General features: G+C 43.2%; 1 protein-coding gene across 1 annotated transcript; it reads right to left on the reverse strand.

Moving 5' to 3' along the window:
• Positions 1-1437: 1437 nt before the first annotated feature.
• Positions 1438-11968, reverse strand: slc16a5a (solute carrier family 16 member 5a). The gene is made up of 6 exons (XM_042083344.1): positions 11655-11968; positions 9468-9948; positions 7922-8065; positions 5584-6168; positions 4887-5135; positions 1438-3580 (listed from the first exon to the last, which is right to left on the reverse strand). Exons 2-6 carry the CDS (start codon positions 9835-9837, stop codon positions 3315-3317), a joined length of 1614 nt encoding a protein of 537 aa, XP_041939278.1. The 5' UTR covers positions 9838-9948; positions 11655-11968; the 3' UTR covers positions 1438-3314.
• Positions 11969-13084: the final 1116 nt, after the last annotated feature.

Here is a 13084-nt window from a genome sequence, read left to right on the forward strand (position 1 = left end):
CACTGAGGAAGCAATAATTTCATCGCTAGTTATTCATGATTACTATTTCTATTGTTTCATATAAAAATTCACTACTTAATTATGTGTTTTATGTAGTTTGTCGAGGACTGGTTCAGACACGTCACATCCATAATGTGTGTGTGTTTCCATGCGCACATGCGTATGCGTGCCTGTGTGTGTTTATGTGTCTGCATTCATGTGGGTGGGTGTTTGTGCATGTGTGTGTGTGTGTGCTTGCCTGTCTGTATGTGTTTATGTGTGTGTGTGCTTGCCTGTCTGTATGTGTGCGACTGTGCGTGCGTGTGTGTGTGTGCGTGTGTGTGCATGTACGTGTGTGCACGTGCGCGTGCATGTACTTTATGTGTGCAAATCACAAATGAGTGGGTATGGGTTAGGTTGATGTAGGCTCTTGAGACTAACATACCATACATATTTTGTCATCTTGGGTGCAACGGTTCAGGTAGGGCTAGTTATTTAGGGGAGTGGCCAAGTTTCATGTTCCCTGGTGTTTGAGTAACCTGGGAATCACTGACCAAAATTGATGACGGTCATCACTGACCAAAATTGATGACGGTAAAAAAAAAATATTTTTTTTTTTTATATTTTTAAATGACTTGTTGTCCTGATTCTTCCTGTGGATCTTAGTGGGCACTGAGGAAGCAATAATTTCATCGCTAGTTTTTCATGATTACTATTTCAATTGTTTCATATCAAAATTCACTACTTTATTATGTGTTTTATGTAGTTTGTCGAGGACTGGTTCAGACACGTCACATCCATAACGTGAAACAGTCACATCCATAACGCCAGTTTTTCCTACATAATGCATTACGAAAATGACGCATAGTTTCAAAAACACACTTTTTGTGTTCATTCAAGTCTCCTTCATGCTACATATATCATAGTTTCGGCAGTTTCCTTCAAAATTCACAGAGTTTGTAGAAAACCTGTAATCTCTCACAAAAGTGTGTCCATTTCATGTCACATCCATAACGCTGATAAAATGCCTTGTATTCTTAGGATGAAATTGATTATATGAAATTTGAGGATTTCTCAGTATTCAGAGGACAGAGGTTACATTAAAAGTTATGCAAATTAATTCACTGATACTAATTTTGCCCCACTCTAAGGCATTTTGTTTACCAATATGAGTCCAATTGTCACATCCATAAAGCTGGAACTGCCCTTTGATATATCTAAGAGATTGAATCCATAAATCCTTCCACTGGGCCACTGGCACTGACTGCAGTTCCATGGAAGGGGTGTAAAGTGCGTGACTCACAAATGGCAACTATTCATCCATTGCCCTTTTAACAAACACTGGCAGGCAAAGCATGCCTATACATGACCCATGACGCTGTGCCAACTCAACCCCAAAAATATACAGTGGACCTTTAAGGACAGGTTTACCGGTACTTATTCCATTTAAAAACATAGTCATATTTTTAAAGCATTTAACATTTATTTGTTATAAATACATTCTATTTTATATTATATCCAGCAATTTATACAATGGCCATCTCTAAATATAACAAGTTCATATTATAAACATTTTATGGCAAAGAATATGGCTGAAGTGCCACAAATATACTGGCTTATTACAAAACCTGAAGCAGTGACCAAAATGATCAGTATATGATTGGAATACATCTATAGCTCTATTCTCTATGTAACTTGAAAAATACTTCTGGAGCATTTCCATGTAAAGATCCTCACTGGTTGAGAGAAAAAAAATACATATTGTCAACTTTTGAGGCTTTAAATAATCACCTCTCTCCTCCCAATCTCTAACTACTTCCATAGCATTCAGTTATAGCATTGGGTGATCCATCCCTTTAAAAGTGATGAATAACAGCAAGGCCTGTCTAGAAAGGCCATATTAGCACTTCCTCTGGTACAAAAGAAACACATTCAGACAGTAGTGAAACGTTAAGCATCTTACAGACATGTATCAGCAGTATACAGCCTGTAGCAGACAATAAGGACATTGCTGGTGTTCAGTGCAGCAAAAGCTTAAGAAGGAACAGTCACTTACTCATACAGTTGTTAAGTGAGAATTACAGAGAGATATTTAAACAGACTGAGGGGCAGATAGAGGAACACACTAATTGGTCGGCAGATAGGCAAAGACAGAGAGACATAGATTAATATATCATACTGATAGGACGTGTAATTTAAGTTCAGAAGAGAACTTGTATGGAAGCTTCTGAAGAAAGATAAACTGCAATCAAAGAACATCAGTTGTGCACTAATGCACACAAAGAACATCAGTTGTGCACTAATGCACACTAAGGTATGAGCTACACCAGGCGCCTAACTGAAGCGTTCCGTTCGCGACGCGTAAAATCCATTTTAAAAGACTGATATATTTTTTTTGAACGTACAAGCCGCCATCACGTCTGGTGTAGCTACTTCCATTGATCATAGTGGCAGCTAATTGTTGCAGCAGACGCTACGCGAACAGAACGCTTCAGTTACGCGCCTGGTGTAGCTCATACCTAAGAACATCAGTTGTGCACTAATGCACACATGCTGCATGTGGACACAGATACATGCCTGGTCCTTCCATCACAGCAGGTTAAAGGCACCATACAGCTTTGGCTTGAAAGCTTCATTCAGTGATAGTAGTATGGATGTGTCATTGTGTTATGGTTAGTAGTATGTCATTGTAGTGTGGATAGTGAATGTGACACTGATAGTCCCAAAAATTCTTAATTTGGCTTGAGACTGAATTCACAGCATGTATATATGTAGCATGCTTTTAACACACTGGCGTTTTCTTATGGTCCGTCAGTATCACAGCTTGTGTTGTCAAATTCCATCTGAACATTCTAAAATATCATATGGTTTCTACAGTATGTTCACCATGCATACCCGTACAGTGTAAAACAGAAGTCCATTTCCATGATCTCTGTGAACAGTACATCCTGCGAAAATGTAACATAGCTAAGTTATTTCCTACCTGTTGGCACAGTGCTTGCCAGCTTTGAGGGAGCCTAGTCTAAAAGGCATTTTGGTTCTGCTGTTGAGAGTCATTCGACTGCCAGATGGCTGTGCAATAACACCCATGTCAGTGGCAGATGGAGAAAGTCATATGAGTGAATACAACATGGCTTTGAGGCCATCAACAGATAATCAATTAAGGCTGATTGAAACAAGCTCCCGAATCCTAACTTCAAAGCACATCTTGCGTCACAGTAAAAAACTGTGGACCAACACAAACCCATGTACAACTTGGCTATATCTGCAGCGCGGGTGTGTTCAGGAGTGTTGGGTCAGGCACAGGATCAGGTCCACTCACACAGATGGGTGACCTAGACCCCGTCCGTCTGGGACTCAGCAGCACCTTTGTCTCTGTCGCCCTCTGTGGGCACGCTGCGGTACTGGCACTCCGGGACCAGGGTGACGCAGGGCTTTGGCGGGTGACCGTTGGGGGGTGCCTGTTGCTCCAGCTTGCACTTGGCATCCCTGCGGTCCAGCCAGTAGAATGACAGCATGAGGAAGAGCGCAGATGTCACCACTGTGATACTGCAGGCGAAGAAGACCCATGTGTAGAGGCCCATTCGGTCCACTAGGATGCCTTCAACAAAAACAACAGGAAGTCAGTCTTCATGTTCAGGAAATGGAAATGGTAATCAGAAAAAATGATATGCTCCAAGACAACATGTACACTGCTCTGTAGGATATATAATATAATGGGCCACAATTTTGGTTTGGGAAAAAAGATAACATTTTAAAAAGAATTTCCTATAAACTCCCTGCAGAGTCCTCCTCCTAAACCGATATCTGTTAATAATATTAATGCAAATGGTCTTCTAAATTAATTTTCATGGGCTTCCAGGAACTTGCAGATGCATTGTCAGTACTGCTCACTTCAGTTGCCTGGCCATTCATGCCTGACCATTTCTGCATGACAATATGCTGAGAGGCTGCAACCACCCAGATCTGAACGACTTGCGTAAAATTCTTGGCTAAAAATATCCTTTACATCTGGTCCCGTCTAAAATACATTACATTACATACAATACCTCATCTAAAGTGACTGAAAGCCCTTAAAAATCTTTATCTTTTTTTATATATATTTATTTTATTGAAGGAAGTACGAAATACGGCTTGCATCAAACAGTACTTTTTTTTCTCATTTTCAGTACATGTTTTTTTTTTTTTGAAAGCCCTTTAAATTTGACGTACAAACAGAACAACTGAAAAAACCTGAAAAAGAAGTTCATGCACAAGAATGTGACCTATTACAATCTCCTCCCATTCTTGTCATTAGCCTTTCAGAGGAAGCACTAAATGTAAATCTGTGCCGAAGACAATAGGGACACTTTGCTCCACTTCACGCCCCACCCTGCTAGCCAAACAATCTGTTTTTCCCACCTCCCATCCCGCAGACAGAACCCCAGGTGGGGCGGCACAGGTGTGGTGTGATCCAACTCAGCACACATGACGGACTTGTAACAATGGGTCACCATGGAGTCAGCATATCTTGGCCCCTAGACATACAGTACTTCATAAGTCTTTAATCATCCTGGGTTAGATGTTTTCTAGAAATCCTACGCACGCCTATCTTATTTCCCCGACCAGATGGTGCATTAAGTGGGGAGTTGGAGATAATGCCAGCATTGAGTAATCCATATCAAAGATGCATCAGGTTGGGTCTGCTTATGTATCTCTAATGAAGGAGAGACTTGCGCAAGAACAGCAGTCATTGGCCTTCAGGGAGATTGCAAAACACAAATGAGTTTCCCAACCAGCCGGCGGGGAGGATAACATTGAGAAAACAAGATTAGCATGAGAATTATGTGCATCATATAGAGGAAGACAGATCAATCACACACACACACACATGCGCGCACACACGCACACACACGCACACACCGTACCAGCCAGTGGTGGGCCGATGAGCAGCGTGACGCTCTCCATGACGGACAGGAGCCCGAGCGCCGACTGGAAGCGCCTCATCTCCACCGTGTCCATGAGCACGGTGAACAGCAGCGAGCCCACCACCGCCATGGACACGCCATAGGTCAGCACATAGACCAGCAGCACGTTGAAGGTCGGGCCCACGCAGCAGATACAGTTGCTCAGGCCGTTCACCAGCAGGGCGGCGCTAAACACGTAAATGTGGCGACCTGATGGAAGAGTGTGGGGCAGAGAGGGGGGCAAGGTTAGGTGTGTCAGGAGAGAGAGTGTGTGAGTGTGTGTGTGTGTGTGTGTGTGTGTGTGTGCTGTGTCACGATGACATTAGCAAGCCCTTTCTTGACTCCAGCTTGTACGAGTGAAAGTCTATTTGTGCTGGTTTACAGTCATCTAGCTCGAAGGTGAACTGCTTTGAAGAAATAAAAGATATGGCAAGCAAATATGATTATGGATTGTACTGAGTCTGAGTCAACACACACACACATAAAAGCGCTCTCTCACCGTATGTCAGCGATTAAGAAATCATGAGCAGGTGAGAAGGCATTAAAAGTACATTGCCCTCTTTCTCCTCTCCCCTCCCTCCCTCCCTCCACACACACACACACACACACACACACACACACACACACACACACACACACACACACACACAGGTCCTACCTTTAAACCAGGGCATGTTGAAGAGCAGGCCAATGGGCGGGCGTATGAATATGTTGATGAGGCCCAGGATGGAGAGCAGCAGGGCGGCGCGGCTTTGCTCCATGCCCGAGGTGGTGGCGTAAGGCACCATGTACACCAGCGGCACCACAAAGCCCAGCATCATCCACGTGATGCCCAGCGAGAACATGCGGAAGCGCAGGTTGCTGCAGAACAGGTCGAAGGCCATGTTCTTGTGCAGCGTCGCCACCGCGCTCTTCCAGCACGGCCGTGCCTCGCTACTCTGCTTCCTGGAGGGGTCCGCGCTGCCGTTGAGCGCGGGAGGAGGAGCCGTGGCCCCGGCGTGCAGCCTCCTCAGGGGCCTCATGGCAGCCCCACAGACACAGCAGTTGAGCAGCACGGCCCCCAGGATCAGGAAGCTGCCGCGCCAGCCGTACTGGCTGTGGAGGTAGTGGCCCAGGAAGGGCAGCACGGTCAAGCCCAGCGCTGTTCCAGTGGAGGACATGGCGTTGACGAAGGGCCGGCGGCGCACAAAATACTGACCCAGGATGGTGACCGCAGGCTGAAAACTGAAACAGAAGCCCAGACCTGGGGAGAGGGAAGCCAGGGGAGTCCGAGAGTCAGGAAACCATATTGCTGCAGGGTTGCTTAAGAACTTATAGGTCTGAGGTCCTATCAGGTTATTCATTACATCCATTATAGTAAAGCAATTATAGTATCAGGAGATCATATTATGTTTTTAAATTAATATTAAATACCTGTATTATAATAAATAATGTTACAAAGTCTAAATAAAGCTGATTTAATAACAGGGCAAAATCTACTGGCTAATTTAATATGATTAGCTTGATGCTTCCATACGCTACATGATAGCTCTAGTTCATGCACAAAACCCTTTGCTCATTAAGTGACATTGCTCTTTGCCGATCATTTGAAATTATTACTCAGGGCCAGATGTACGTACATTTGCGAACGTAGCGTTATCAGCGTCATGGACACACCACAGATTGCGAACGCTGTCAGACCCAAGTTTCCTTTGTATTTATCAATCGTTCAATCCTTAGTGTAAACTGCGTCTTTCTCCGGCCATAAACGCAATTTACGAACGTCCACAACTGAATGGCAGCGCCTACATACAAGCGCAGTTGAATGAAGTTAACTGATGACAACATTAAAAAGAATAAAACGTTTAGCGATCATGAAATAATACCATACATGATAAGATGTAAACAAGCAGGGAGATAATGAAGATCAGTAGTTCTACTCAAACTACTTGTGCACGTAGGCTATGGAAGATTGGTCAAATCTAGCAAGTAGGAAAGTTTAAGTGAATGACGTGAAAGTGAAAGTAAGATATTCGAAAGGCCAACGAAAGTTAAGGTTGCTTTTGGTAGTACAAATACTTTCACCACAAAAACTGGTGCTCTAAATAGCGATTCTGTTGGCTTTGAAAGGTTCTTTTATGGACGCATTGAACTGCAATTTGTATTAACACCTGCTTTTACAAGGCGGAAGTATTTAGGCGCAGAATAGACGTGCGCTTTCAGGAGCAGTCTTTGTACCGCGGAATACATAATTAGGTGCTCTTTACTCTTCCCCTCCCATCTTTTTAAGCTAAACTCCCACTTTCCCCTGGATCCTCCCATGAATGCATATGCATGACATGACAAACGCAATCTGCCACTTTCAGCTCCTGCGACAGGCAGTTTGCGCTTTTACATCATTGCGGCCTGTTTGTACATACCTCGCAATGATTTTACACGCATATTGCGAAACAAATACGCCTGAAGTGGGCGCAAAAGCGTAGTACATCTGGCCCTCAATGTGTTATTTTACTGTTAAAGCTGCAGTTGGCAAGATTTTTTTGATCATATTTACTGAAACCGACACTATGCTCTGACAGAACTACATAAATGAGCCGATTTTAGAAAAAAATCCGCACTTCTACCTCCACCTAGAGCATGTTATTTGTTTTGCAAAAATGAACAGCTCCCGGTTCTTTTGGTCCAATCAGAGCAGGGCTGTGTGAGATCTGACTGTCAATCACAGTGTGGGGGAGGGGCATGAGAGTTGTAAACATTCAAAATTTTGGCTAAGTCCCCTCAACCTGTCAGACTTGACAACTGCAGCTTTAATTCTTGTAATTATCGATAATGTCTTCAGAATAGTTTTGGAACATTTTCTTGAGGGTAACAAAATCCCACTATACCACAAAAAGATGGTATTATATACCGGACAATGTGGATTTTCCAAATGAGACCATGCAAGCCCATGTGAGTGTGAGTGAGTTTGTGTGTGTGTGTGTGTGTGAGAGAGAGAGAGCGAGACCGAGACCTCTGACCTGTAATGACCCCTGCAGTGATGTAGAGCTCCTCCATAGAGTTTGTGAAAGAGCTGAAAATCATGCCCATCCCACTCATCACTCCCCCAAACATCACTGTGGCCCTGCAACCAAACCGCTCCACCAGCATACTGCAGAAGGGACCTGAAGGATTAACAAACACACACACACACACACACACAAAGATATTAGAGACAAAATCCACTCACACGTGGACATTTGAGAGAAAATCTTTAAAGCTCCACACATATACAGTAGACATACACATGACCAGAGCAACATAAGTGTGCTTTTCCAGACCGTTCTATACATTGACATAACCATATGTGGCCCAGAACTGACTCCACACAGAGCTTTTCCTTTAAAACATCCTCGCACAGCGCTGAAAATGGCTTAAAGCCATTTTATGACCCTGATTACCGCCATAATCCTGGAGCCTTCTTTGCTTTTGCAAATACCACCCTTAAACAATGTGTTGGTTTGTGTATTCCTATTGGAACAGTCCATAGGGCAAAATCACTTGATATCCATTGTTGGGTTATGGATTTGTACTCACGGTTTCCCACACTACTAAAACGTAACGTGACTCTTCAGTATACTAGGGGCTTTCGGAGGATCTGTTTTCATCCATGTGTTGTAGGCCTTACGCATACCTCGATACCTCACTTATCGCAAGAACAAACATGAACAGATGCTGGCCCTCATAACCTGACGTGAAGACCTCAGTGTGTACTCAACTCTTAATGCTCCCACAGCCTCTCACAGAGCAACTCGCCACACTTTCAGTACCAAAAGCTTGCACATGTGCAACATGAAGAACCACATAGACCTCCTGCACATAAAGACAGATATCCTTGCTCATGTCTGAACACGCACGGCTTGCACAACACTGAGTATGTTGTGTATTCGACACAATTACTCTTCTGCCTATTAGCGTACAAAACACTCACACAAATTGTTTCCTGACACAACTGTACCAGGCTGTATTGCCGATTCAAAGTTTGATAAGAGGCTACAAGGGGAGGCAAAACTTCCTCTTTTAGGAAGTTTCGAAACTGAGTGCAACTGACATTTCAAGTCAAGTTGTGCTTCTAATTTTGATAGATGCGGTGACAAAGTACACCTCGCTCAACCACAACTTGTCCCGTCTAGATATAAAGCGATTTGTCCATCGCTTGTCACCTCAAGTTAAGATAATGTTGATTTGTTGCACAACGTTTCACGTCGTCAGTGGTTATTCACCCTGTAATTGCTTTATCACATAAACATAATATGGTCTCTTGTCATAAGTCGCTTGCCATGCGAATGGGGCTTTACTCAGCATCTCAGGCTATAAACAGATTAAGACCATATTCGCTCTCAAATACAAATGTCAAGTGAAGGAACACGTATGTACTTACAATTTACAATTATCAATCAATGCTGCATTCCACTATATGTATGTCCTAAGAAATGTGTAAACATAACAACTTCAACATTAGATTCTATATTGTCCTAATATTTAATGTTTCTGAATGAGTTCAGCAATATGAAATATATACTACACCTCCAGCATGGAGAACGGAAGTCATGATGGAAGGCACCCAGGATGTCTCACTGTTGGTAGCATGGAACTCTGTCTGCAGGTCTGTATAGAAGATGCTCACACAGGATGGAAAGGCAAGTGTTAGGGCCAGCACCATGATAGTGGCTACCAGCACCACCCAGCCCCAACCCCCATCTGGTGCCTCGATGGCTACTGGATGGGGTCGGTTAGAGGGGGGCTGTGGTGCCACCGCATCCCCCTCCTCACACTCTGCCTCTGCGGGCTCTCCGGGACCAGGGTCTGGGGTAGACGGCTCTTGCCGAGGCTCCGGAGCGGCTACCTGAGGGCAGCAGTCGGAACTCTCATCCTTCTCACTGTTGTCCATTATCATCTCCTGGGATTTGTGGACAAAGCCTTGGCAGTGACATTCAATGTTTGCCCTTGAGAAGCAGGCTGACTACAGCATTCCATGTCACACAAGTCCCTTCTTGATCAGCTGTGTCTAGTGCAAGGAGTCAGGAGGAAGACACACAAATGAAGACATGAATGAATGCAATTTAACCAGTGGCATTCTAGAACAATGTTGATGGGGTGGCCAAGGGGGCACCGACTCAGAGAGGAGTGGCGCATAAACATAACATGTGAAAAGTAAGACAATACATTTTAAAGCTTTCAATTCGATATAAACTTAAGCAGCTTTTATGTAAAAAAGAAGTGAAACTACACAATTTGACAAAATAACTTTTGTTTTTTTTAGAACATCTGAAACATAACTTTATAGATACAGGGGCAGCCGTGGCCTACTGGTTTGCGCTTCGGACTTGTAACCGGAGGGTTGATGGTTCGAACCCCGACCAGTAGGCGCGGCTGAAGTGCCCTTGAGCAACGCACCTAACCCCTCACTGCTCCCCGAGCGTCGCTGTTGGTGCAGGCAGCTCACTGCGCCGGGATTAGTGTGTGCTTCACCTCACTGTGTGTTCACTGTGTGCTGAGTGTGTTTCACTAATTCACGGATTGGGATAAATGCAGAGACCAAATTTCCCTCACGGGATCAAAAGAGTATATATACTTATACTTAGATGCAATGCAACAAGTAAGAGAGTATGTTCAAGTAAAGCAGTAGCAAACTAGAATGTTTCCACCATATAAGCGAGATCTGCATGGAGAACAACTTCATTACAACAGTAATACTGTTTCATGCTGACAAGCCCAACTATCACATCTCTGGTGGGGTGGCCCACTGTGTCACCCTGTGCACCCCCCCCCCCCCCCCATCTGACACTGCCCCTTAACATAACAATATAATGCCGCTACACTTTCTCCATCACATGCAATACACTCAGTCAAATGGTTACAGTGATGGAGAAATGAATAGAAATTTTAACGGGATCAAGAGTCAAACACCAAAATGCACAAGATTTCTAACAAAGACAATGAACACAACATCAATAATGAATTCATATGCTTACTGGTAACAAAAGCACATAAACTAGGTTAAATTTGCCAGTAATTAGGCCTATGTGATGAGAAACGTAAAGTTAATTCGATAACGGTGACAACTGATTCTTCAATTAAGCCGATCAATTTAAGGATGTCAACTATTGCAACAACACTGATGTCTCTTATTCCTATAATAGGCTTGATTCAGTTATAAGACTGTTAAAAGGCTTAACTTAGCTTGGATAGCTCAATGCGCTATACATGTGACATCGCTATGACCAGTCGGAGGCTAATCTGGGACAACCTACTGAATTTGAGCAAAAACAATATTTAGGATGACCATGGTGTTAATATCGGCTACGTGTAAAAGGTGAGTGACGCCAAAACAACAAAACAGTCACAATGTTATGCGCAAGCGTAACAGATGAAAGCTAGGTGCATTCATGCTTGTTTTACATCCTGATGTTTCTGTTAAGCGACAACATCCTGATGTTTCTGTTAAGCGAAATTGGATACAACGGATTAAACAATGAATTAAGTTCCTTATAGCCTCAAGTATGACTACTTTTAATGACACTAATATTCAAAGTATTTTTGTGACCAAAGGAGTTTCTTTGATGCACACAACCAACATTCATAATACGCGTCTGCTGAGGTAGCAATGATCTGATACCATTGCGGTTCAGGTTCCGCTTAGAAAACGCATTTCGCTGGTGGGACGATGGACAAAGCTTGCGCGACACAGCCTGTACAGGAAAAATATCTCACCTTCCCTGCTCAATGGGCGTATTTCTCTGGACAGCCATTTCTTTCTCTCACTTATCCATTCCACTTCATCTGCGGTGCGCTCGCGCCTCCACACTGTCCGTCTTAGTAGCCCAGAGGATCATGTTGCACTCAGTGGGTGGAGACAGGACGTGAGGGCCAACACACGCAAATGGTGTATGCAAAAGGTGGTAAACAACGTTATGTAGCCCTAGGTATTTAGCCCATCCGCGATTTTCAGTGCGCGGACCATTTCTAATCAAATGTTGTTCAGAAGAGAACTGACCGATCTGGAGGGCGGAGATACACGATAAGATCTGGCTGTGTTGTGTGAGACTGTAACTGTAGCCCCGGGCGTTTAAACCAGCCCTGGTATGTCGGTACAGAGCAGTCGCCCAAATAAGACTGGACCATTGCAGAAAGTCTTGAGGGTGTTAAACCTCCAGCATACTCGCCGCACCCGACCGACAGGTCTAATCACCTGTAGACTAAGTTCAGGCAATATCTAGGCTAAATGTCGTGATTCTGCAAGAACTGAAAACAATCAGTGCATTTAAAATACAAATCATTAAACTATTGGGACATTTTTCTACCTTCAGGATATCTAATTTTATGGGCCCAGTGATAGGATTGTTGCCCTCTTATTTATCAGTTTTATCTCCAGTAGAAAACAATAGGTACAATCTTAGGTCTAGCCTATGCCATTATTTTTATTACACCGCATTAATGCCCTTCCGCTATAATGCCCCTTCAAACCTGGAATGCTCTACAGAAACAGTTGAAGCTATAAGCACTTTTATCTCATTAAATGAGTTTAAATGGTAGGCCTATGCCTCAGAGACCTTCAGTTATGTGTAATTAAGTGTAATTGCATATAGGCTACTGTTCTTATCTCTTGTTTTTACTGTTTTTGGCTTTTGCTTGTTGTGATGTCTTGTTATATGTTATATTGTGTTATGTTATATTCTTGTGTTTTATTTTTTTCTCGCTGTGTTCAATTTTTGTCCTTGTTAGGTGTTGTGTTGTGCTTTATGTTGCTGTATAATGTGGCGTGATTTGTGTGGTAGTGTCATAATGTTATGTAATTGTGGTGTACTCATGTTTGTTGCTTTTTTGTGTTCTTTGTCTACCAACTGGTGTTTGCTGCTGTTTATGTGTGCATTGTTTGTTTGTTGTTGGTTCATTGTTTGTCTTTTGTAGATGAAGTTTCTCTATTTTTACTTACAGTGTTGCCTTTCTTGGCCAAGGACCATTTGAAAAAGAGACTATAGTCTCAATATGACCCCTCTTGTTAAATAAAGGAAAAAAAATATATGTATAAAATATAAATATGTATGTCTCGATAGTGTCAAAAATGTGGAAACGTAGGCCATATACCTACACTGTCTACTCCATTGGTTCTCAAAGTGGGGTCCGGAGCACATTGTCAGGGG

This window comes from Alosa sapidissima, chromosome 24 (genome assembly GCF_018492685.1).
Source record: "Alosa sapidissima isolate fAloSap1 chromosome 24, fAloSap1.pri, whole genome shotgun sequence".
In the NCBI taxonomy this organism is placed as follows: domain Eukaryota; kingdom Metazoa; phylum Chordata; class Actinopteri; order Clupeiformes; family Clupeidae; genus Alosa; species Alosa sapidissima.

Coding starts and splice junctions, on each gene's coding strand:
- slc16a5a (XM_042083344.1), bottom strand. CDS start 9,837: ATGATAATGGACAACAGTGAGAAGGATGAGAGTTCCGACTGCTGCCCT. Junction 8,066..9,467: donor TTCCGTTCTCCATGCTGGAG/GTGTAGTATATA, acceptor TTAATCCTTCAG/GTCCCTTCTGCAGTATGCTG. Junction 5,136..5,583: donor CAACATGCCCTGGTTTAAAG/GTAGGACCTGTG, acceptor CTCTTCCATCAG/GTCGCCACATTTACGTGTTT.